Source organism: Vicugna pacos, chromosome 15 (genome assembly GCF_048564905.1).
Source record: "Vicugna pacos chromosome 15, VicPac4, whole genome shotgun sequence".
Classification (NCBI taxonomy): Eukaryota; Metazoa; Chordata; class Mammalia; order Artiodactyla; family Camelidae; genus Vicugna; species Vicugna pacos.
In genome coordinates this window covers 2,220,002-2,241,883 of record NC_133001.1, presented here as the reverse complement: position 1 = coordinate 2,241,883, position 21,882 = coordinate 2,220,002, and the positions used below count along the sequence as shown (strand labels likewise).

At 50.9% G+C, this 21,882-nt stretch overlaps 2 protein-coding genes across 7 annotated transcripts; one reads left to right on the top strand and one right to left on the bottom strand.

Moving 5' to 3' along the window:
* Positions 1-90: 90 nt before the first annotated feature.
* LOXL3 (lysyl oxidase like 3) lies at positions 91-18,620 on the top strand. 5 transcript variants are annotated; one of them, XM_015251858.3, is made up of 14 exons: positions 96-335; positions 1,689-2,072; positions 3,799-3,962; positions 4,613-4,827; positions 15,189-15,408; positions 15,651-15,831; positions 15,963-16,117; positions 16,353-16,520; positions 16,654-16,816; positions 17,013-17,256; positions 17,350-17,465; positions 17,540-17,676; positions 17,783-17,894; positions 18,060-18,620. In XM_015251858.3, exons 2-14 carry the CDS (start codon positions 1,760-1,762, stop codon positions 18,131-18,133), a joined length of 2,262 nt encoding a protein of 753 aa, XP_015107344.1. In that variant the 5' UTR covers positions 96-335; positions 1,689-1,759; the 3' UTR covers positions 18,134-18,620. The 5 variants fall into 5 exon arrangements, 4 of the variants coding, with proteins under 4 accessions (XP_072793545.1, XP_015107344.1, XP_006219098.1 ...); XM_015251859.3 differs by having other exon boundaries at positions 97-335; positions 1,748-2,072; XM_006219036.4 differs by having other exon boundaries at positions 96-2,072.
* HTRA2 (HtrA serine peptidase 2) lies at positions 18,569-21,847 on the bottom strand. 2 transcript variants are annotated; one of them, XM_072937449.1, is made up of 8 exons: positions 21,214-21,847; positions 20,904-21,108; positions 20,620-20,814; positions 20,366-20,398; positions 20,024-20,129; positions 19,814-19,883; positions 19,033-19,128; positions 18,569-18,931 (listed from the first exon to the last, which is right to left on the bottom strand). In XM_072937449.1, the coding sequence occupies exons 1-8, from the start codon at positions 21,723-21,725 to the stop codon at positions 18,766-18,768; spliced, it is 1,383 nt and encodes a 460-aa protein (XP_072793550.1). In that variant the 5' UTR covers positions 21,726-21,847; the 3' UTR covers positions 18,569-18,765. The 2 variants fall into 2 exon arrangements, with proteins under 2 accessions (XP_072793550.1, XP_072793551.1); XM_072937450.1 differs by lacking the exon at positions 19,033-19,128.
* Between the last annotated feature and the right edge of the window lie 35 nt (positions 21,848-21,882).

The window sequence follows — 21,882 nt, the reverse complement described above, 5'->3', positions numbered from 1 at the left end:
TTGGCCGCAGCTGCCCGGCATCCAAGCCGCGGGAAAAGAAAGCTTTATTAAGCAAGCTAGGAGGGGCGGGGAGAGGGGCGGGAGGAAGGTGGAGCGGCGGCCGCGGCCAGCTCCGAGCAGGAGGGGAGGAGAAAAGGAGGGAACTGGCCGGGGAGGGATCGAGGGAGCAGGCGGAATGTGGGAGGGCTCAAAGGGACGTGGGAGGAACGAAAGGAGAGGGGGGAGGGAGGTGGGGGTCCAGTCTCTGTTGGCCGAGCACTTTTTTTGGAAGTCCTAGGACTGATCTCCAGGACCAGAACTCTTCTCCCAGCCCCTAGGGCCCCACTCAGCCAAAGGTAGGGAGGGGGTGGGGCGGTGGTCACGCTGCCGGCAGCGAGAGGAAGGGGAGTTATGGATGGAGAGGATGGTGGAGGGACCAGGGAAAAGGGGTGATTTGGGATAGGGTCAAAGGGAAGCCAACCTACTGAGGGTTTAATTATTGTCAAAGAAGAGTGAGACATGAGAACGGTAGAGAAAGGAAGCAGATATTGAGGGTTGGGGGCTGCAGGGTATTACAAATCGGGCAGCTGAGAAGGCCCTGAGGCTGAGGGCTCCTCTGTGAGGCCGTACCCCTGGGTCCCCAAGCCAAAATGTTCCCAGAACAAAGCTGTTCTGTTGGTTTGTTTGTCTGAGTTGGGGGAAGCATGTTGGGGGTGGGGTAGCTCACTGTAGAGGGGCTGTTCTCCGCCCCAGACAGTGGGAAGGCCTTGGCTAAGGAACTGATTGGTGCCCTGGCCTCCGGTAGCTCCGTGACAGTGATGGCGGTGTCGGCAGGAGGCTTGGACAGCCCCCCTTCCCCACTTGAAGCCCGGCCCTCCTGGGCCCCTTGACCCTACAGGGCATGTAGGGTGTGCAGCGAGCTCCCCAATGCATTCCAGTCTCTGCCTTCTTTGCCTGGAATCTACCCACAAAGGACTCTTGGCTTAGCTCCCATTAAGGGGAACCAAGATCCGAGGGGCTCCCTGAGTCCCTCCTTGCCTGCTTCTCTCCACAATCAGTAGCTATCTTTCCCCTTACTGGCTGAATGGGGTCATCTGGGTCCCTCCTGCCTCTGCCCCCTCTCTCCTGTCAGCCCCTCTCCTCACCTATTGTCTGCCTGTCTCAGTTGCTCCCCAATTCTGTGTGCAGGCTCTCTCCTGATCCCTTTCTATCCATCTTCAAATTGTCTCTCTCCACTGTCTCTATGTGGTCCCTTTCATTCCCACAGTTTCCCTTCCTCTCACATCCTGTCTGTCTGGGTCTTCCTCTCCGTGCCTCTTGCTCAGTCTCTATCTCTTTATCTTAACCATTGTCTGACTCTTGGTCTCTAATCCCTGTCTTTTGATCACTGGGTCTTCTAGACTGGTGAGTGGGGATTTGGTGGTGATGATGGCAGAACTAGGGGAGGACACTGTGAGGCATAACAGCTAATAATCTGAGTTTATTCTTTGCAAAAGGGAGGGAGAGCCTCTCTATCTCTGTCTCTGTCTCCTCTTCCCCCCTCCCTAATCTGGGTCTCTCAGGCTGTGCCTCTTTGATTCTGCATTTCTGCTCTTATTTAGTGTGTGTTTCTTTCTCACTGTGTCTCTTAGTCCCTGGGTCCCTCTCTTTTTCCTCTGGTCTTAACCACTGTCCTTTTTCCTCTTGTGACCTCTCTCTCTCTCTCTCAGACCTGGGCCTGGCTCGATTCCAGCATCCCTCACATACTCTCTCTCTCTGGGGCACCCAGCCCGTCCCTGCCATGTGGCCTGTCAGTGTCTGGCAGTGGAGCCCGTGGGGGCTGCTCCTCTTCCTGCTGTACAGCTTGTGTGTGGGATCTCCATCCCCATCCACGGCCCCCGAGAAGAAGGACGGGAGCCAGGGGCTGCGGTTCCGGCTGGCCGGCTTCCCCAGGAAGCCCTTCGAGGGCCGCGTGGAGATACAGCGAGCTGGCGAATGGGGCACCATCTGCGATGATGACTTCACGCTGCAGGCTGCCCATGTCCTGTGCCGGGAGCTGGGCTTCACCGAGGCCACAGGCTGGACCCACAGCGCCAAATATGGCCCTGGAACAGGTGAGTGATGCTCCAGGCACAGCCTAGGTATTGCCGAATCGTAGCGAGAGGGGACACCAGGATAGCACAGCCACAGGGACACAGAACGCCAAGATCAGCCAGTGTCAAGTACACCCACGGAGGACAAACCAACCAGCAGTCACTTCTCAGAGCTGTATGAACTGAGGCTGTTCGGTGCCTTCTTCTGGACCTCAGATGCCCCACGTAGAAAATGACTAGATGATCTCTAAGTTCCTTTCTGCTGCAACAGCATGACTCCATAAAGTCACGTGTAAGGACAGCCCTGACACAGGTGATCCCTGTATGATTAAAGTACAGCTGGTTTCATGGGCAGCTGAAAGGGGGTAAATGATGTCTGGATGTCCCAAAGCCAGAACGGATCACAGACACTACAACCAACAAAAATCAGATTACAAGCCAGGGCTGAAACCTCAGGCTGGAACTTATGAAAGACAAGTACAAACTCTAGAACAAATATGAATGTCAGAGGAGGAAAGGTATAGCTCAGTGGTAGAGTGCATGTCTAGCATGCACAGGGTCCTGGGTTCAGTCCCCAGTACTCCTGTTTAAATAAATAAACCTAATTACCTGCCACCCTCCCCCAAAAAACAAATATGAATGTCAGTAGCAGGGGCATGGGGCAATTCTAACTGAGATTTCAGGGTGCTTGTACTATATGAGCTCACAGTGGGACTGAAGGGCAGAAGCTGGTGCAGTCTGCAGATGATCCTCCGAACCCACTGTCTAGGCCACTTCTAGAATGAGGTTTAGATGCCAGATTTTAAAAGAGACAGTAGAAAATGGAAAAACACTTTCAGAAGGGAGCTGCCCAGATGTGAAAGATTGGAAATCAAGTTTCAGGGAGGAAAAGCTGGAAAAACCAGGGATATTTGGCATGAAAAGAAAAAGCTCTGGATAACAAGTACATGATAGTTGTCTTCAAATGTGAGGACAGTCATTCGACTGAGGGATTTTTCTGCATGGCATCAAAAGACTGAATCAGACCTGGTGGGGGAAAGTCATAGAGTCACAAGGACTTTGCAATGGTTCCAGCAGCCTGGTGGGGCAGGAGTAGGTGTCCCAGCAGATGCTGGATAAGTTCTGTCAGGATGTACATGAAGGGTCCCTGCATATTGGCTGGGACCAGCATTTAAGGGGCAACATGGTGGCACAGACAGGGCAGGCGCATGGGAGAATGTGAGGCTGAGGTGAAAGGATCTTAGATTTCCAAATCTCACAAATGGCTCAAACCCCTAAGACCCCATGTATTGGCTGTGTGGTCTTAGGCAAGTTATTTAACTTCTCTGAACCCCAATTTCTTTATACAAAATGGTGATAATACCTTCTGACACTTCTGTTCTAAGGATGATCATGTATGGGTAGACCCTGGCAGAGCACCTAACACACAGTAGGTACTCAATTAATTGCAGCTATCATTGAATGGGTATGGACTGATCATAACTTCAGTGTTGACTCTTGGCTTTTTATTCACCCTATCAAATTCTTGAGTATCCCCCGATCACTACCAACCCTCCCTCAATCCTTATGCTCCCTTTCCTATTCCTTCTAGGGTCCCCTGTCCCTTCTCCACCCATTATCTCACCAGAAAAAAATGGGATCATCATGGCCAGGTGTGAGGCCTCGGTACTCACGGTCACCAACATCCATATCACTTCCCTCATGCTACCTCCCCAAGCCTCTATCCCCTCATCTGCCCCCTCCACAGGCCGCATCTGGCTGGACAACCTGAGCTGCAGTGGGACTGAGCGGAGTGTGACTGAATGTGCCTCCCGGGGCTGGGGGAACAGTGACTGTACCCACGATGAGGACGCCGGGGTCATTTGCAAGGACGAGCGCCTCCCCGGCTTCTCGGATTCCAATGTCATTGAGGTCTGTAACTCACAAACACACACACCACCCAGGGTGGTGAGACAAAGAGGGCTGTGGGGTGGTTATATGTGGTTAGATGAGATAGTAGAAGGTAGGGGGTCATCACATATGCCCAGTGGGGTCATTTGGGTTGATGGGATGCTTGCAGGGGCAAAATGATGGAGCTCCAAGACACCGTAAAGCTCAGTTCTGTTTTAGCATTAGTGTTCAAGTTGCAAGGCTTGGCATAAGCCTCTGCAACTTCATCTCTGGTCTCCAGGGCATCCTGTGCCCTCCCTCACCTCAGATGTTCCTGCTCTCCTGGAACATCTCCCTTCTTACTTTTCCCCCTGCCTTCAATGCCACTTCCTCTGTGAAGTGCTCCCTCAGGCTCCCAGGCAGAGTTAGATGCTCCTTCCTCAGCTTCTTCAGGACCCTTAGTTATTTCTCAGAGCACAGCATGTCCTTCCACTCTCCTGACTGCAGGAGAGTTCACACACCCACACACCCCAATCAATACCTCTTAGAGGGCAGGCATGCCTCTCAGCCCCCTCTCAGCCTGGACCGCTGGCTTTACAGCAAGCATACTCAATCAGGGTTCTTTAAGGGTGGCAGGATATATGAAAGGTGCTACTGGGGATTCCTTCCTTTGCTTGTGGTCCCATCCCCAGGTAGAGCATCACCTGCAAGTGGAGGAGGTGCGACTTCGACCAGCGGTAGGGCGGGGCAGACGGCCCCTGCCCGTGACTGAGGGACTGGTCGAAGTCAGGCTTCCAGACGGCTGGTCCCAAGTGTGTGACAAAGGCTGGAGTGCCCACAACAGCCACGTGGTCTGCGGGATGCTGGGCTTCCCTAACGAAAAGAGAGTCAACGTGGCCTTCTACAGGTGAAGGACACGGGCGCTGAGTGGAGCGGACTGGGGTTGAAGGGTGCTTACTAAGGAATGGGGTTGAGAGACCTCCGAGAGGATTTGGGGCACTGGGAGAACCCGGGGCTGTGGAATAGTGGGAAGATACGGAGGCCTCTGCGAAACTGGAAAGTTGAGAAACCTTGTAGGACCATGAAGAGGTCCCCGAGGCAGGTCTAACACGGGACCAGTAAAGCTCTTGTGGCCGGAGCCAGGGCGGGGCGAGCGGCGGCTGGTGGCGCGCCAGTGTCCTAGACGCCAACGATCGGCAGGCGGCGTCTCGGGCGAGCGCGGGTCCTTGCCAGGCCCCGCCCGGCCCCGCCAGACCCCGCCCAGCCCCGCCAGGCCGCGCCCGGTAGCCGGCCGGCTGGAGATTGAGGTTGAGGTTGCGGCGCCGGCGCAGCCCGGGAGCCTGTGGGTTGGAGTTGGGGGAGGTCCGGGCGCGGCTGGGCTCCGGGAGTCCGACAGTGACAGGCTGGGGGCGCACGCGGGGCGGCGTGTCCCCGCCGGAGCGCCAAAACCTGAAAGGCCGGAGGGCGCCGGCAGAGGCCGCGCCCCGCCCTGGGTTCAGGCCGCCCACGAGGCGCGTTGGTGAGTGCGCGAGCCCTCAGGACTCCTAGGATACTTCGGCCCAGGCCCTCTCCACCTGCCCTGGAGCCCTGGTGTACGCGCCGGCTTCGGCTTCGGGGGAAGGAATCACACTGCTGAACGGCCCTGTGCTTACAGCGTCTTGCTTCCCTGGAGAATCTAACTTGGTCATTTTGAGAAAATCGGAAATCTCTCTGTAATCTAAACACTTATTTTCTTCAGCTCTTCCTTAAATCAGTTCCTCAGAAAGACCTCTTGACATCCGGGTAGCCTTCCACTGGGCACACTACTTCAGATGGGTCTGATCAGGGCAGGGTACAGCGAAAACACTCATCTTTAATGACAGCATGTCTAGACTTTGCATTGCCTTTCTGTTGAGGCAGCAGCCCACTCATGTTGACCTTGTGACCACCTAAATCCAAGTCTTTCCTCATTCTTGATGCTGATGGACCAGCCTGTCTGAACCTAAATCTGTTGAGTTTAACCTATTAAATTAGTTTGATATATCATTTAAAAGCCACTAAAACACCATGATGATCCCATGAGATTATCTTGAATCTTGACCTCGTTTTTACATTTTGTCATCCCTCCCGGCCTCCTCTGTTCAATAGATGTGATAGCTATGCCTTCTGATCCAAAGGACTATTAAAATTTTTGAAATGTTTGGAACCAAAGTCCAACTCTTTCTATGAATCCTGCAGATTTACATCAAACCTTCAAGCATTAGTTGTGAAACTTTTTTTCCCAACCAGTTGGGAACAAACTGAACACTACAATGAGGTAGCCAAAATTTCACCATCTTATCTATAATTATGTATAGAAATCATGGGAGCTTTTGTTAGTCTTTGCCAAAATCCAGTTACACTATGTTCACAGCCATTCTGCCACCTTCTAATTTAGTAATCTTATCAAAAAAGGAAATCATGGTGGTATGACTGAGCTAATTTTTACTGAAATGCTTTTAGATTTCTAAGGATCACCATATTTTTTTTTCTTCGATGCTCACAAACTTTCTACTTAATAACTTATTCTAGAATTAGTAATTATCTGTAGATTGAGAAATCCTTTTCCTTCTTTTTAGAAGTCAGTATATTATCCAACCTCTAGTCTTCTCCATACTTGCTTACATTTTCCTTGCCTTATCTGTGAGACACATGTGAAAGTTCTTTGAGTCCCAGGGAACATACTTTATCTGGTATAGAGACTCAAACGGCTTTTAAATATCTCTCTGCTCTGTTCCTTTACTGTTATCTATCTTGGGGCTATATTTCTTCCCCTGTCTATGTTCTTTACCTTTTCTAATCCAGACACCAGGTTCTGAAAGATGAGTACGATTTAAATAGAAGGCATTTCAAGTGAAAAGAGTAGCATGAACAAAAGTGTGGAGATTCACTTATTCTCTGTTTATTTACTGAGTGCCTACTGTGTGCCAGGGATTATTGTAGACACTAGGGATTCAACAATGAACAAAGCAAACAAAAAGCCCTGTTCTCATGGACTAGAGAAGAATCAAAATAAGTAAAATCACAAAATGTAAAGATGGCAAAGAATGTAATAGACAGAAATAAAGCAGGAAGGGGATGGGAAGTGGGGCCAGCATTACACAGGTTTAAATAGGTCAGAGGAGGCTGCTTTGAGAAGGCATCATTTGAGAAAAGATTTAAGGAGGTGAGGGGCACAAGCTTTGCAAAAACCTAGAGGAGCATTTCTAGGAAGAGGCACCAGAAATGAGAAGCCCCTGAAGAGTGTGGTGTGTGTGTGTGTGTGTGTGTGTGTGTGTGTGTATCAGGGCAGTGGGGTGAGGAGGTGGGGAGGGATGATTTTTATCATGCTCCAGGAGGCCGTTGGGGCTGGAGCTAAGTGAATAAGGGAAAAAATGATAGGAGATGTGATGTAGGAGGAGACAGGAAAAGAATGGGGAGCCAGACCCTGTAGGGCCACTTGAGAGACTGGTTTTTCACTCTGTGCTAAATAAGGTTTTGAGCAGAGGTGTGACATCTGACTTCCCCTTTTTTAAAGTATTATTTGGGCTGGTTTGTTAAGAATAGCTTCAAGGGATGCCATATAATCAAGGAGGCAGGGAGATAGTGAGGAGGTTACTGTCTCCTGAAGGCCAAGTAAAGAAAGTGACAGGTGATGGTGACCAGTGAAAGTGGTGAAAAATGATCCAATTCTGTGTCAAAGGTAGAGTTAAAGGTAGCGTCAACAGGACTTGCTGATGGATTCAGTGTGGTGTGATGGAAGAAGAGGAATTAAGGATCATTCCAAGGGTTTTGGCCCGAGCTAGGTACAGAGGTGGCTTCATTTGATAAGGAAGACAGTAAGTGGGGAGGGTGTAGCTCAAGTGGTAGGTTGCATGCTTAGCATGCACAAGGTCCTGGGTTCAATCCCTACTACCTATTCCAAAAATTAATAAACCTAATTACCTCCCCTCACCAAAAAAAAAAAAGAAGAATAAGATGAAAAAGATAAGGAAGACAATGTGTGGGGATGGGAGAGTGGGGGTTAAATTTGAGGTACTTTACGACATTGAAATGGTGAAGCTGAGTAGGCAGTTGGGTATATGACTCTAGAATTCAATTGAATACAAGTATTTAAAGCTCAGAAACTGGACAACATCACCAACGGAGTGAGTGTAAATAGGAAAAAAGAGGTCCAGGCACTGGACCTTGGGGAGCTTAAATATTATGAGGTCAGGAAGATAAGGCAAAATGCAAGCAGTGAGGTGAAGTAGAAAGAAGAGTGTGGCGGCCTGGAAGCCAAGTAAAGTGCTTCATGGAGGAGAGGGCTGACCTGAGTCAGCACCGCTGATCGGTCTAAACATATGAGGACTGAAAAACCAGCACTGGATGTAGCAACATGGAAGTCATTTTTGACCCCGACAGAGATGAAAATGGATATATTTGAAAGACAGGTGACTAGAGTAGGTTTGTGCTGAGGAATAATGGAAGATCTGAATGGATAAAGTAAGGCTACAAAATGGGACAGTTTTAATGCCAGATTGGAGAGTTTTACCTTTATTTTGTGGAAAATTTTAAAAATCAAAATATTTGTATGGGACAGTGATAAAATAAGGCCAGCGTTTTCTAAAGTTTTCCTGATGGTAGTGAATTAGAAGAGGTGCTTGATGCAGTGAGACTACTTAGGAGTTATCAAAATGAAGCCGATTAGGAGGGTGACAACAAGGAGAGAGGGAAATGAAGAGATGCAGGATGACTGATGGAATACAGGAAATAAGAGAAGCGATAACTCAAATGATTCTGAAGGGAGAGGGGAGGATGGTGCCCATCAAGCATCTCTGGACTTCAAGTTCATACAAATTAACTTTAGAATTGGGCCATCCCTGGGAATTCTGAGACCCAGGAATTGTCCCTAAGTATGCACAGCTTTGAGTAATTTTCAGGAATCAGGAACATTTGTGTACATACTGGAATCTCTTACTGAGTCTGGGATATGAAGGCTGGAGAAGGGGATAAACTAAATCCACAGGTCATTCTTAGTGGGGAAGGAGATTACAGGAGTCCTGGGAGATTCTGTGATGAGGAATGACATAGAGACTCTTTCACAGGTCAGGTCAGACAGGGAGAATCCTCACAGCTAATACAATGATAAAGGCTAGGCAAGATCGTTAAAAAAAAAACAGCTCCATATGCCTTAGAGAAAGAAGACGCGTGTGCTAGCTTTTAGAGAAGTTGATAGGATTTGGGGAATAAGGAAATCGGAATATGATATATTTACCATTTTTAAATTTGGTTTGGTGGTTCCACCCTAGAATATGTGAAAGTTGTAGAATTTTACAAGAGGAAAAGAATGTGTAGATAATTGAACCATTTACTGCCCTTTTGCTGGCAAAGAAATTGGGGTTTGAGGAGCTTAAGGGCTGTTTAAGAGGTCACTCTTCTAGTTCATTTCCGTTTGACAGATATTTATTGAACTCCTACTATTTGCCAAGCACTGTGCAAGGTGCTGAGAATACAGAGGTGATGAGAGAGGTAATTAGGCACCAGATCATAGAAGACCTTATAGGCTATGGTAAGGATTTAGATCTTTATGATACAAGAAATTGGAAATCATTGAGGTGTTTTTATGAGAGGACATGACCAGGCTTGTAGCTCCAAGAGATCACTTTGTCTGCATTTCTGATAATGGTTTAGAGGAGAGCAAGAGTGAATGGATTAGACAGACCTTTAGGAAGTAACACTGACAGGACTTGGTTATGGATTGACTTTGGGAGCCAAAGAAGAGAGAAGTGTTAAGGTTGACTCCTTGGTTTCTGGAGTAGATTTTGCTGAATTATGAGGTTTTTTTTTTTTTGGACCCACATTACATTTTAGATAACTTTAAGATATCTAAGTAGAAACATCAAGAAGCAATGGAATATACAAGGTTAGTTGTGAATGAAAACATATAGAGAGGCTATGGAATGAGAAGAGAAGAAAGCCTCAGACAGCGCTCCCAAAATTTAAATGACTAGACAGAGGAGGAGCCTGCAAAGAAGACCAAGAAAGAACAACCAGAATTAGAAATCAAACCAGGCTTGTAGGGTTGTGACAGCCCAGGAGGGAGAGAGAGAGAACAGGAGTGTCAGATGCCACCAAGAATCAATAGGATGAGGTGGGGAGGGTATAGCTCAAGTGGTAGAGCACATGCTTAGCATGCATGAGGTCCTGGGTTCAATTCCCAGTACTTCTATTGAAAAACCAAATAAATAAATAAACCTAATTATCTTCCCTCTGCGGAAAAGAAGAAAAAAAAAGAATCAATAGGATGAAGACTAAAAAAGTGTCTATCTGATGTATTGTTGCAGAGTGAAGGGTGGGGAAAAACCAGAAAGGAGATGGTTAAAGAATGAGTGGGGAGAGAAGGTATTGAAATGATGAGTGTTGACAACCACTGAAAAGTTTCTCTATGAAGAGGGAGAAAGATGTGGTGTGTGTGCGAAAGAGGGAGGGAGACTTGAACTTGTTTAAAAGTATTCAATTGAGTAGGAGGGGTTATGTGCAACTTCTCGATTGAGGAGAGAAAGGATCATAGCGGAAGGAATTCAGAAGTGTTTGGAGGCTGTGGCCTTGGATTAGAGAATGTGGAATGTAGGCAGGTTTTTATGTTTGATGGTTGAAGGAATAAATGATAGGGAAAACAAACACATCTGTGAATGAAGAAATGTGAGTCAAGACAAACATAAGTACTGGTCCTAGGTAAGTACCAGGTCCTTAATATAACCTATATTATATCTTATAATATGTATATAATTATATATACCATATAATATATAATATAAAGACATTATAAGATCCTTAAATAACTAGAGGAGTACCACTTCTAAGTTTCGAGATCACACTGCATTTTTCTGAGTACTACTCTGCAGATCAAGAGGACCTCTCTGGGTTACTGGTGGAAGAAAGTTCCAAGTATATTTCATTTTAGACATGTTCGAGAAAAAGACGTTTGGAGAAAAAGTTTCACACTATGCTTATGGTGAAAGGGTCTAAAGTTTCAGTAGTGCCTCAGGAAAGGGACCTGAGAGTTATGTAGACTCTTTACTGGGAATGCTGGACATGTTGCATGTTTTTGCGAAAAACCAACTAAGCATATCGTCAGGAAGAAGCCAGGGCGGGAAATGCCAAGCAGCTTCAGCCCCGTTTAAAGTCTATATGTTAAAATCCTAGCCCATCTGCACGTAGTATACTCAGTCCAAAGGTGACTCTTCAGGAGAAACAGCAGGGCAGGAAAGTGTTCAAAGAAAGGATAACTCAGAGAATAACAGGGAATTCCCTAAGTTTATGAGGACAGACAGGCAAGACCTGCATTCATCCATGCATAGTTGAACAGGGAAACTAGGGAGCAAAATTGAAGCCTTTGAAATCAAAGGGAGGGGGAGGGTGTAGCTCAAGTGGTAGAGCGCATGTTTAGCAATAACAAGGTCCTGGGTTCAATCCCCAGTCCCTCCTCCAAAAATAAATAAACCTAATTACCTCCCCTCCCCCACCAAAAAAGTTAATAATGCAATAATACATACATAAAATATTTTTAAAAATAAAAAAATATGAAGTCAAAAGGAGAATGAGAGGAGAAACAGACCCAGGTTCCATACATTAGACTTAAGGCAACCTCTTGAGGAATAAAATAAGTCAAATATTAAGGCCAATTAAAAATAAATAAGGCTTAGAATTTATTTCCCCGGAAGTAAGTTGGGGAGATGAGCTCAGCTTAGAATGACTAAAGCATATGGGGTTTAACTTAGGCAAGAAGGGTGCTGTCATCCTGGGCAGGCTGGCCTCATGCTCCCCAGCCAGGCCAAGTTAGCGTCCCTTGGTCCTGGTTCCCTGACCCCAGGCCTGGACATGCCAGAAGCCGGAGAACATCCAAGAGAAAAAGACACAGTCAGCCTCCCTGGGCGTTACCAGGCCAGTTCTCTTTCCTCGCCTGGTCGGTCTGGTGATCCCAACACCCTTCTGCTACGCCCTTCCCCCTGCCCTCCCCTCGGGTTTAGATCAGCCCTTATTCCCCATCTGCCTTGGCCTGATTTCTGTGGGTCCTGATATAGTGTCTTTATCGGTCTGAGGCCACGTTCTTCACTGCTGCTCACCCGGCTGGCCGTGTGCTTATAAGGCCAAACAGCTGTGCAGGGTGGAGCCTTGGGTGGATCTCGTGTCATCCTGCCACAAGGAACCCTTCTGACCGTTTGAAAAGAAATCTTGCCCCTGGTCCCAGTGGCACCAGTTCCTTCCACTTGGTTCTAGACTGACCCTGTCTCTGCTATTGTCTTATCCTCACAGAAAGTTGAGGAAGCGAGCGGCCAAAACCTCGGCCCGACGCTCCAAGCCCCTTGGAAGGTAATGGGGCAAGAGCCCCGGGACCTCCTGCTCACCACGGTGGCCCCAGGAGGTGGATGGATGGATGGAAGGCAGCCTATCCATGTCCATCCCAGAACCCAAGCCCATGAATTAGGGCTACGACTGGGAAATGGCCATTCCAGCGGGGAGGGGAGGGGAGGCAGGCATGGGGATGGGTAAGCTTTGATCTTAGGAAGCACAAGGAGGAAATAATGTCGGAATGTCTGAGGAGGAGCCCCTGCATCTTTATACTTCCCCCAGATAGCTTGGACTCCAGCCTCAGCCACCTGCATGCTTCCTCCTTCGCCCGCCTACTCCTGACCTCCCTTAATTCACCTACGTTCCCATTCTTTCTCCTCCCACTACTATTTCTCTATCTCGTTTCCCCTCATCACCTGGATTGACATACTAGACTTCTCATCACTGTTGCTAAATCCAGAGAGCGGCACAAGTTCCCAAAATACACTCAAGTGGTATGCAGCATCAGTGTCTGTGGACACCCTGACCACCTTCGCTTTACCGCTTCCCATGCTCTGCATGAAGGGGCCTTCCTAGAAACAGAGAAAAAGAAAGAAAGAACCCCCTACCTTTCCTGGTAGTGTAACTGACCGCTGCCTCCACTAACTTCTTTCTCCTTTTTTCAGACAAGTCACCAAGCTTAAAGTCAAACCCAAACCCCGAGTGGGCAGGGGGCCAGTCAAGAGGTAAACAAAGTTCAGGCTGGGTGGAGAGGAGAGGGGTGCCAAGTGGTGAGTCGGGGGCATCGGGCTGTGGTGAGGAAGGGGTCCAGAGAGGCCTCTGCCAAGAGGTGGGGGAGCAGCAGCAAGGATTACAAGCCACCTTCCAGATGGTTCCCTGAAATGTAAAGTAAAGCTGGCCCTCATGTCGTTCTCTGAGGAGTTAAGCTTGTCACGGGAATTTTTGAAATCTCAACAGAAGCTCATCCACTGACTGCCCTTGTTCCATGTGCTTATTTATCTTTCCGCAGTGGATTTTAGCAGGTACTCTGGCCCTTTGGTCTTTCACATGCCATGCTTGCCTCTCCCCTAAGAAGTCACGTTTGCCTAAGGGACCAGTGTTCCCATCCTACATTTATTTGATTAATTTTTTTTTAAATAAGTGCTACCGACTTGGAAGTAAGACTCGGGATCCCCTCTGGAACCTTTACCAGGGATGGAGTCAGATGACAGTCCTGTCTCTCTGGCCCAGTTTCCACAATGAGGCTCCCAGTTCCATAATTTTCCTCCTGGGTTCCTTCAGAGCCCCAGGGAGTGGAAAGCTTCCAGTCCCAGTGATTACGTCTCACTTGGCTTCCAAAGGCAGTTTGAACATGAAAATCTCCCTGATAGCTTCTTTAGCCGTGGCTGAGATGTAGAGAACCCATCCCTTTCTCTTGTCTCCTCCTCCCTGCAGAGCATCCCAGGATCACTCAGTGGTCCCTCCTCCAGTACCCCTCATTCCCCAGCTCCTCCTTCTGTGGCTTCAGAGGGGCTTGGAATTTGGGGGTATTCTTGTCCTGCCCTTCTAGCTTAGGGTCGTGTTGTCCAACATGGCCATACTCTGGCCTTCCCTAACCCCTAAACTAAAGTTCACAGTGTCATTTTTACTTTGTTAGCTGGGGGGAAGGGCTTTGTTAGTTGCAGGGAAGGGGAGGAGGGAGTTTAGAAGACAGATGCCTTTTTCCTATGATGGCCTCTTTGATTTTATTTTCAGGCAGACAGGGCTTTGGGAGACAACCTGGGCTCTTTGAGCTTCAGAATCCACTTATTGTGAGCTTCTAAAGGTATTCTGTAAAGTCTCCAGGCTTCCTTTGTCTGTTTTGTTGATAACCTTTCCATCTCTCTGTGTCTTACCAGCCAATGACTTCAAATTGTCATATTCCCTCCTTCCTCTGACATTAAGTCGTGGAGCACGTTACTGCAATAGCTCACCACCTAACCAGCCTCCCAGGCCAACTCTGCCAACACCAGGCCTCCTCTGGTTCCTTCCCAGCTGTTCTGGGAAGAAAGTGCTTCTCTCATTCCAGGCTTCACTGCAGTATCTCATTCTGTTGGTGTCGATAAACAAGTCCCCTCGTTCTTCCTAGCGTCTCTCTGCAGTGTTTCCAGGTCTTAAAACCTCTAGTTTAGTCCCGTTTTCCTGCTCCATGGCTACAGAACATTCTCTCTGTTACGTTTGAGTTGCAGAAGCGTGGACTACTTCATTAAAGATGCATACAGTTCAGCTCAGGTCTGGGGCTACGTCTACCCTTCTGTGTTCATATTCGCTCTCCTTCTCCGCTCATGTGGGCCCTGTAACTTTTGGCTGTCTTGCATTTATACATTTTCATCCCTCCATACGCCATCTCCAGACTTTCCTGTGTCCACCACCCGGTCTGTTCTTCACGTAACTGCCCAGCATCCTCTGGCCTCTAGGAAGCCACGTAGACCCAGACTTACTCCTTTGCATCCGGACTCATTCAGTCATTTCAGTCTCAGTGTAACAGAAGGATCTGCTCGCTCTGGCTACTTAGGCTTCCTGTTTGTGTCAGCTGCTCCTTCCTGCCTGTCTCCTCCAGCTGGGCAGCCCTGGCTTCCTTTTCTTTTTACACAGCAGCCTCAGCCTCCATTAGGGCCAGCATCCTGAAACCATATGGGACAAGGTTTTGTCTGGCAAGTCAAGACCCATAGGGTTCTTCTGCTGCACAAGGTCCCCAGCAAATCCCACCCACCCCCATCCCCGCTGTCCGGTTAACCTAGGCTCTTTCAGCCTAGAACTACTCACCGTTACCTTTGTCTCTTTGCAGAGAAGAGGGGAAGAAGCCCAATGTGGCCACGAAGGGTCAGGGGTGGTGGAGGGATGGAGTGGGAGGAGGGATGTGGGCGAAGAGGCAGGAGCATTGTTTTACCGTACTGCACCCTACTCCTGTCCCCCCAGGCTGCTGGCCCAGCGGCAGCAACACTCCTTTGGTCTGCATGGGGTGGACTGCGTGGGCACGGAAGCCCACCTCTCCCTCTGCTCCTTGGAGTTCTATCGTGCCAATGACACCGCCAGGTGCCCTGGGGGGTCCCCTGCGGTGGTGAGCTGTGTGCCAAGCCCTCTCTATGCAGCAGCGTCCAGTGGCCAGAAGAAGCAACAGTCGAAGCCTCAGGGGGAGGTGTGTGAGACAGTGACTCTGACCTTCCCCATCCCAGGTGGAGAACCCCCTAGCCTGGCCACACCCTGTCTAAGCACAGCCCTGACCTTTGAGGACAGAGAGGAGCCTTCCAGGGGGTGGGCCACAGACCTGAGACTGCCCCCTCCCTCCCAGCAGAATCTCATTTATCTCCCAGGTCTGTTAGCCCTCTCTGTGCTGAGGTCCCCATTCACGGCTGGTGGGTACCTCTCTCTCCTCTACAGGCCCGAGTGCGTCTAAAGGGCGGAGCCCACCCAGGAGAGGGCCGGGTAGAAGTCCTGAAGGCTGGCACGTGGGGTACAGTCTGTGACCGCAAGTGGGACCTGCAGGCAGCCAGCGTGGTGTGTCGGGAGCTGGGCTTCGGGAGCGCCCGAGAGGCGCTGAGTGGTGCCCGCATGGGGCAGGGTAAGGGGTGCAGGTGGGAGGGGGAAGGAGGAGGTACACACTTCCGGTGGGTACATTCCTTGGGAAGGAGACCCCTGGGCAGACAACGAAGGTCTAGCTACAACCTCCTGGTCTTTGACCTGTGACCTTAGGCATGGGTGCCATCCACTTGAGTGAAGTTCGATGCTCTGGACAGGAACCCTCCCTCTGGAACTGCCCCCACAAGAACATCACAGCTGAGGACTGTTCCCATAGCCGGGATGCTGGAGTCCGATGTAACCTGCCCTACACTGGGGTAGAGACCAAGGTCAGTCCCTCTTTGCACCTTGGTTCAGGTGTTTCACGTCCTATCCAGTCTTGGTCATGATCCACCAGTCTGATGGCCCTGCTGCCCACTGCCCCACTATCCAGTAGCTCTCACCTGATGCCACCACTTGCTGGCCCTTTAAGTGCCTCAGGCTCGCTGTTCAGCCCAGGTCTGCTGCAGGCTCCCTCCACTCCACCCCAAAAGCTTTCCCAGCACTTCTGTTGTGTCACTACAGATCCGACTCAGTGGGGGCCGCAGCCGACATGAGGGACGAGTCGAGGTGCAAATAGGGGGACCTGGGTCCGTTCGCTGGGGCCTCATCTGTGGGGATGACTGGGGGACACTGGAGGCCATGGTGGCCTGTAGGCAGCTTGGACTGGGCTATGCCAGCCATGGCCTGCAGGTGAGTGCGCAGGAGAGGGGAACCAAGGCCCTTGCCTCCCAGGGCTGTTTGGGGCAGAGGACTGTGGAAATGAGTCCCTTGGTCCGGGAGGCTAATGGGGGGACCTCACATAAACACCTCGATATGTCCCCAGGAGACCTGGTACTGGGACTCAGGGAATATAACAGAGGTGGTGATGAGTGGAGTGCGCTGCGCAGGGACTGAGCTGTCCCTGGACCAGTGTGCTCATCATGGCACCCACGTCACCTGCAAGAGGACAGGAACCCGCTTCACTGCTGGAGTCATTTGTTCTGAGAGTGAGTGAAGGGCGGGGTGACGCAAGCCTGGGAAGGGAGGCCCTGGGCCACCCTTTTGCAGGGAAAGAGGGCTGTCATCTGCAGGGGTATGCCTTCCAGGTGGAAAACCAGAGCTCTGCGGGAGGGGGGTGCAGCGGTCCTGTCTGGCCCCGCCCCTCAGCTGTAACTAACACTCTCCGTTCTTTCTGGGGTGCAGCCGCGTCAGACCTGCTGCTGCACTCAGCGCTGGTGCAGGAGACGGCCTACATCGAGGACCGGCCCCTGCACATGCTGTACTGCGCTGCCGAGGAGAACTGCCTGGCCAGCTCGGCCCGCTCAGCCAACTGGCCTTACGGCCACCGGCGTCTGCTCCGATTCTCCTCCCAGATCCACAACCTGGGACGTGCTGACTTCAGGCCCAAGGCGGGGCGCCACTCCTGGGTGTGGCATGAGTGTCATGGGTGAGAGGGGCGAGTAGAAGGGCAAGGCCACCGGGGTTAGGGCAGGCTTGCGGGGGGGCAGGGAAGGAAACAGGGGTTCCTTTATCCCCACAGGCATTACCACAGCATGGACATCTTCACTCACTACGATATCCTGACCCCCAACGGCACCAAGGTGGCTGAGGGCCACAAAGCTAGTTTCTGTCTAGAAGACACAGAGTGTCAGGAGGGTGAGTTGGGGCTTAGACGACAGTATCCCCATCCCGCAGACTTGCCTCACACTGACATATGCTGATCTCTTCAGATGTCTCCAAGAGGTATGAGTGTGCCAACTTTGGAGAGCAGGGCATCACCGTGGGTTGCTGGGATCTCTACCGGCATGACATTGACTGTCAGTGGATTGACATCACAGATGTGAAGCCAGGAAACTACATTCTACAGGTGCCTGGGGTCTGAGATTTCCAGCTGTCAAGTGGGAGGAGCTTTTATTAAAGCACCTTTGATCTGATTTGAAGGCTGCAGCTGGCTGACTTCCTTCCACTCACAGGTGGTCATCAACCCTAACTTTGAAGTGGCAGAGAGTGACTTCACCAACAACGCAATGAAATGTAACTGCAAATATGATGGACATCGCATCTGGGTGCACAACTGTCACATTGGTATTTGGTGGGAAGAGTAGCCAGAAAGACTGGGGGATGGGAGGGAGAAGAATGAATTCTCTGCTCCCTAAGTTGTTCCTCTGGATCTCCCAGTCTCTCCACTTCTACCTGCCCTTCCCCACAGTGGGTCTGTTTTCCTGCCCAAACCACCCGTTCACCTTGCAGGTGATGCCTTCAGTGAAGAGGCCAACCAGAGGTTTGAACGCTACCCTGGCCAGACCAGCAACCAGATCATCTAAGGTGCCACCACCCTCCTCTGCACACCACCACTGGCCCCCAGTGGCAGGGGTCTGAGGCTGCCATTACCTCAGGAGCTTACCAAGGAAGAATCCCTGACGTCAGCAGGCCCACAGCACTCATCCAGTGTGCGCTGTGGGTGTGGAACTGTCAAGCGGAAGTGATCGCCCTTCTTAGGCCAGCTGTCCGGATCTATGGCCACACAGGGGGCACTTTTGCTCCCAGGCCCAGCACCAAGCCAAGTACGCCACAAAGAGGAGCACCTGATTAACTGCCCAGAACAAAAGACAGCCAGCAGCTCGTTTTCTTCAAGAGGGAGGTCAGAATGGTCAACTCCAGTATCTCCCCTCAGTTCAAGGAGATACAGCTTTACCTCTAACCTTTTAGTGGGGGGACAGAGCAGTGTGCTACCCTCCCCCTCATTTTTCAGTATAACATGTTGCTAGGTATAATTTTATTTTATATAAAAAGTGTTTTTGTGATTCGTTAGAGCTCAGGCATTGGTGCTGGTGGTTGGAGGGACCTGCCTCCAACTGGTTCATTTAATCCTCTGTCCAGGTGCCCTCAGAGCCTAAGCCAGGAAAGCCAGGTGGAAATCAGAGCAGAAAGAAGCCTCCTACTCTTGCTGATCCATTCATTCTGTGACTTCAGGGGTCACATACAAGGTCAATGTTTCCGGTCCCCGCCGGATCCGCACTGCCAGCTGGGACTGGGTTCGAACAGCTTCATAAATATCCTCAGCATTTTGTACCAGCTGCTCCCCAATGGCCACGATTACATCACCCGGCCGTAGACCACCCCTATGGCAAAAGATAGAGTTAAAGGAGGCAACAGACAGCTCAGTTCAAGGGCACATGCACACCTCACTGGTCTCCACCTCCCAGGGCAGTCTCTCCCTCACCGGTGTGCAGGGGAGTCCAGGATGACTTTATGGATGAGCACACCATGCTGAACATCAGGAAAGCTTGGTTCTCGAAGCTGTAGTTCAGCAAGGATGCTGAAAGGACACAGGTCACCCTCTTAACACACCAAGGCACTCTCCCCATTTTGGGTTCACCTCAAATCTCTCATCAACACAGACAACTGTATGGACAGGGCATGCAGCAAGAACTCCCGATACAAACCAATTCACTTTCTGCTTTCTAGCAATTAGGAAGTGGGACATGAATAGAAAGGGTGAGTAATGCCAAATGACACACAGTGTTAAATCAATAGCACTAATGTCATTCTAGAATCCTAAGAGAAGCTTTATGGAGGAAATATAACTTAAGCTGAACCTCGAAGGATGGGTCTGATATTTAACTATATAAAGTAAGAACAATATAAATAAAAACATGATACTAGGAAATGAGAATATACAGAATGTACTCATGTAAGGAAGCCAGGTCTGGGGGGTTGAGCTGAATATGATGGCCCCTAAACACCAGGTTAATGGACTGAAAGTTTACTCAAAGCAATAATGGGATGAAAAATCTGGTGGGAGGTGTACAAAATGGAGGGGGGTGGGTGGGTGGTGAGAAAATCAAGAATGACGAGAGGGGACAGCTCTTCCGATGGCACCAAGCATAAAGCAACTCATCTGAGATTCAGACAGAATTGAGAACAAAGCTCAACAGAAGTGCCAGTTGCCCACCACTGATTACCCTGACGGTCCTACACGTCACTACCCCTAAAGCTCGTACCTGGGAGTTAGGGTCAGCATCATCACCCCAATGTAGCGGCGCTGGGACCCACTGATTCCAGAGCAGGAATCTGTAATGGAGGGACAAATGAGCCCAACTCAGCTACATCCTTTCCCTCCTTCTCCTCCCGGCAGACCCCTCTCCAGCAAGGCCCAATGAATGCCCCTCCCACAACTTAAAGGAACCCCTATCCCTCCAAACCAGTCTTACTCTTCTTTTCCCCACGATGCAGAAACTCTCGAAGGCGATCAGAAGGGATGGCAAAGGAGATTCCAGCTGTGACCTTCATGGTATTCACCCCAATCACCTCCCCATCCTGCAGGGACAGAGCCCACTATTCTCCAGCCCAAACAAACAGTAGGAGATAGGGGTACCTGAGCAAGAGTAGTAGGAAGTGTTGGGGAGCTGGGGAGACCCGGTGGGATTCTGAGAAATAGCCAACAAGAAACTGCTCAGAAATTTGACCAACCTAATTGTTGAATTAGGGAAAACCCATCCCTTCCCACACTGACCTGGGGCAGCGATTCTTGGAAAGAAGGGTGTCCCACTCACCAGGTTAACCAGGGGACCTCCAGAGTTTCCAAACTGCAAAACAAGGAGAAAATATGGAAAAGACCCAGGGACTCTACTCCTGGGGCCATAACCAGGATGTAGGCACTTTCTCCAAATTCTCTCCTTTCCCAGTCCATGATCAAGTCGTCACATTTTTGCAGCCCATCCACTACCTATCATAGTTGGTGCCTGCACCACACAGCCTCTACCCGCTCCCCCACCTAGTCTGTCATTTCTCTCATATCAGGACTCACATCGATAGCTGCATCGGTCTGGATGTATTCCACATTGGTTTGGGGGAGGCCCAGGTCTCTGGCGGGACGCTGAGCAGAGCTGACAATGCCGGATGTGATCGTGTTCTGCAGTGCAAAGGGGCTTCCCATGGCAACAACAAACTCCCCTTGCCGGACATCGGCTGAGCGTCCCAGGGGCAACGTGGGGAGAGGCTCCTAAGGGAGAATGGGTACAAGAGACCTGTCATCTGGAGACGTGAGCAAATTCACAACCCCAACCAGACATGGCCTGCCCCGACCCCCACCTTGGTCTGAATCCTCAGCGTGGCGATGTCTGCCACGGGATCCACAGCTGTGACCACAGCCTCATACGTGTCACCGCTAGGTAGCCTCACACGGACTCGGCGCCGATCAGCCACCACATGGGCGTTGGTAACGATGAGCCCGTCGGCAGCTACCACGAATCCTGAGCCATTCGAGATAGGTACTTCGCGGCCCGAGAAAGGGTGCCTGGGATGAGGGAGAAAGCACGGATATGAGAAGGCTCGGACCCCTCCTTCTCGCCCGCCCTCCTAGCCCGTGGCTTCGGTGCCTCCGGGTGTACCCCACTGTTACCGGCCCAAGATCTCGATATAAACCACAGCAGGGGCCGTCTTCTCCACCACGTCCGCGATGAAGTTGTACTGGCGCCGGGGAGAGGTGGGTGGCGACCCAAGGACCGAGGCGAGGACGGCCGGGGGACCCCGCCCCCCGCCCCACAACAACAATAGCACTGCCCCCCCAGCGCCCAGCGCCACCGCCAGCCACACACGCGGACGGGTTCCAGAGGTCCCTGAGTCTTCCCGGGCCCGGGGATCTGGGGTCCCCGCAATTAGCCGTGCTCGGGGATCCAAAGTCTCCGACTTCAGACATGTCCGTGGTTCAGGGACCCTCAGAGACAGCCAGGCCCGGGACTGGGGACTGGGGGTCCCATAAGTCACTCCAGCCCGAGGGTCAGGAGCTCCTGACGTCAACAGGGCCCGGAAGTCAGGAGTCAACAGTGATCCCTTACCCCAGCGAACCCCCCGCCAAGCCCGCCATCCCCAGAGGCTCCAGCCTGCACCCCGCCCCGCCCTCAGTGCAGCCATCAGCTCCGCCTTGGTTGCCTCCTCGCCCGCCCTACACAGAGGAGGCGCTCTGGACGCGAGAGGGAGGACTGCAGGACGCGGGGCACGCCGGTACCTGAAGTCTCCAGAAGTGCACGCCGGGACCCAGGATTCCGGGAGGCCGACTCCGCCCCCGCCC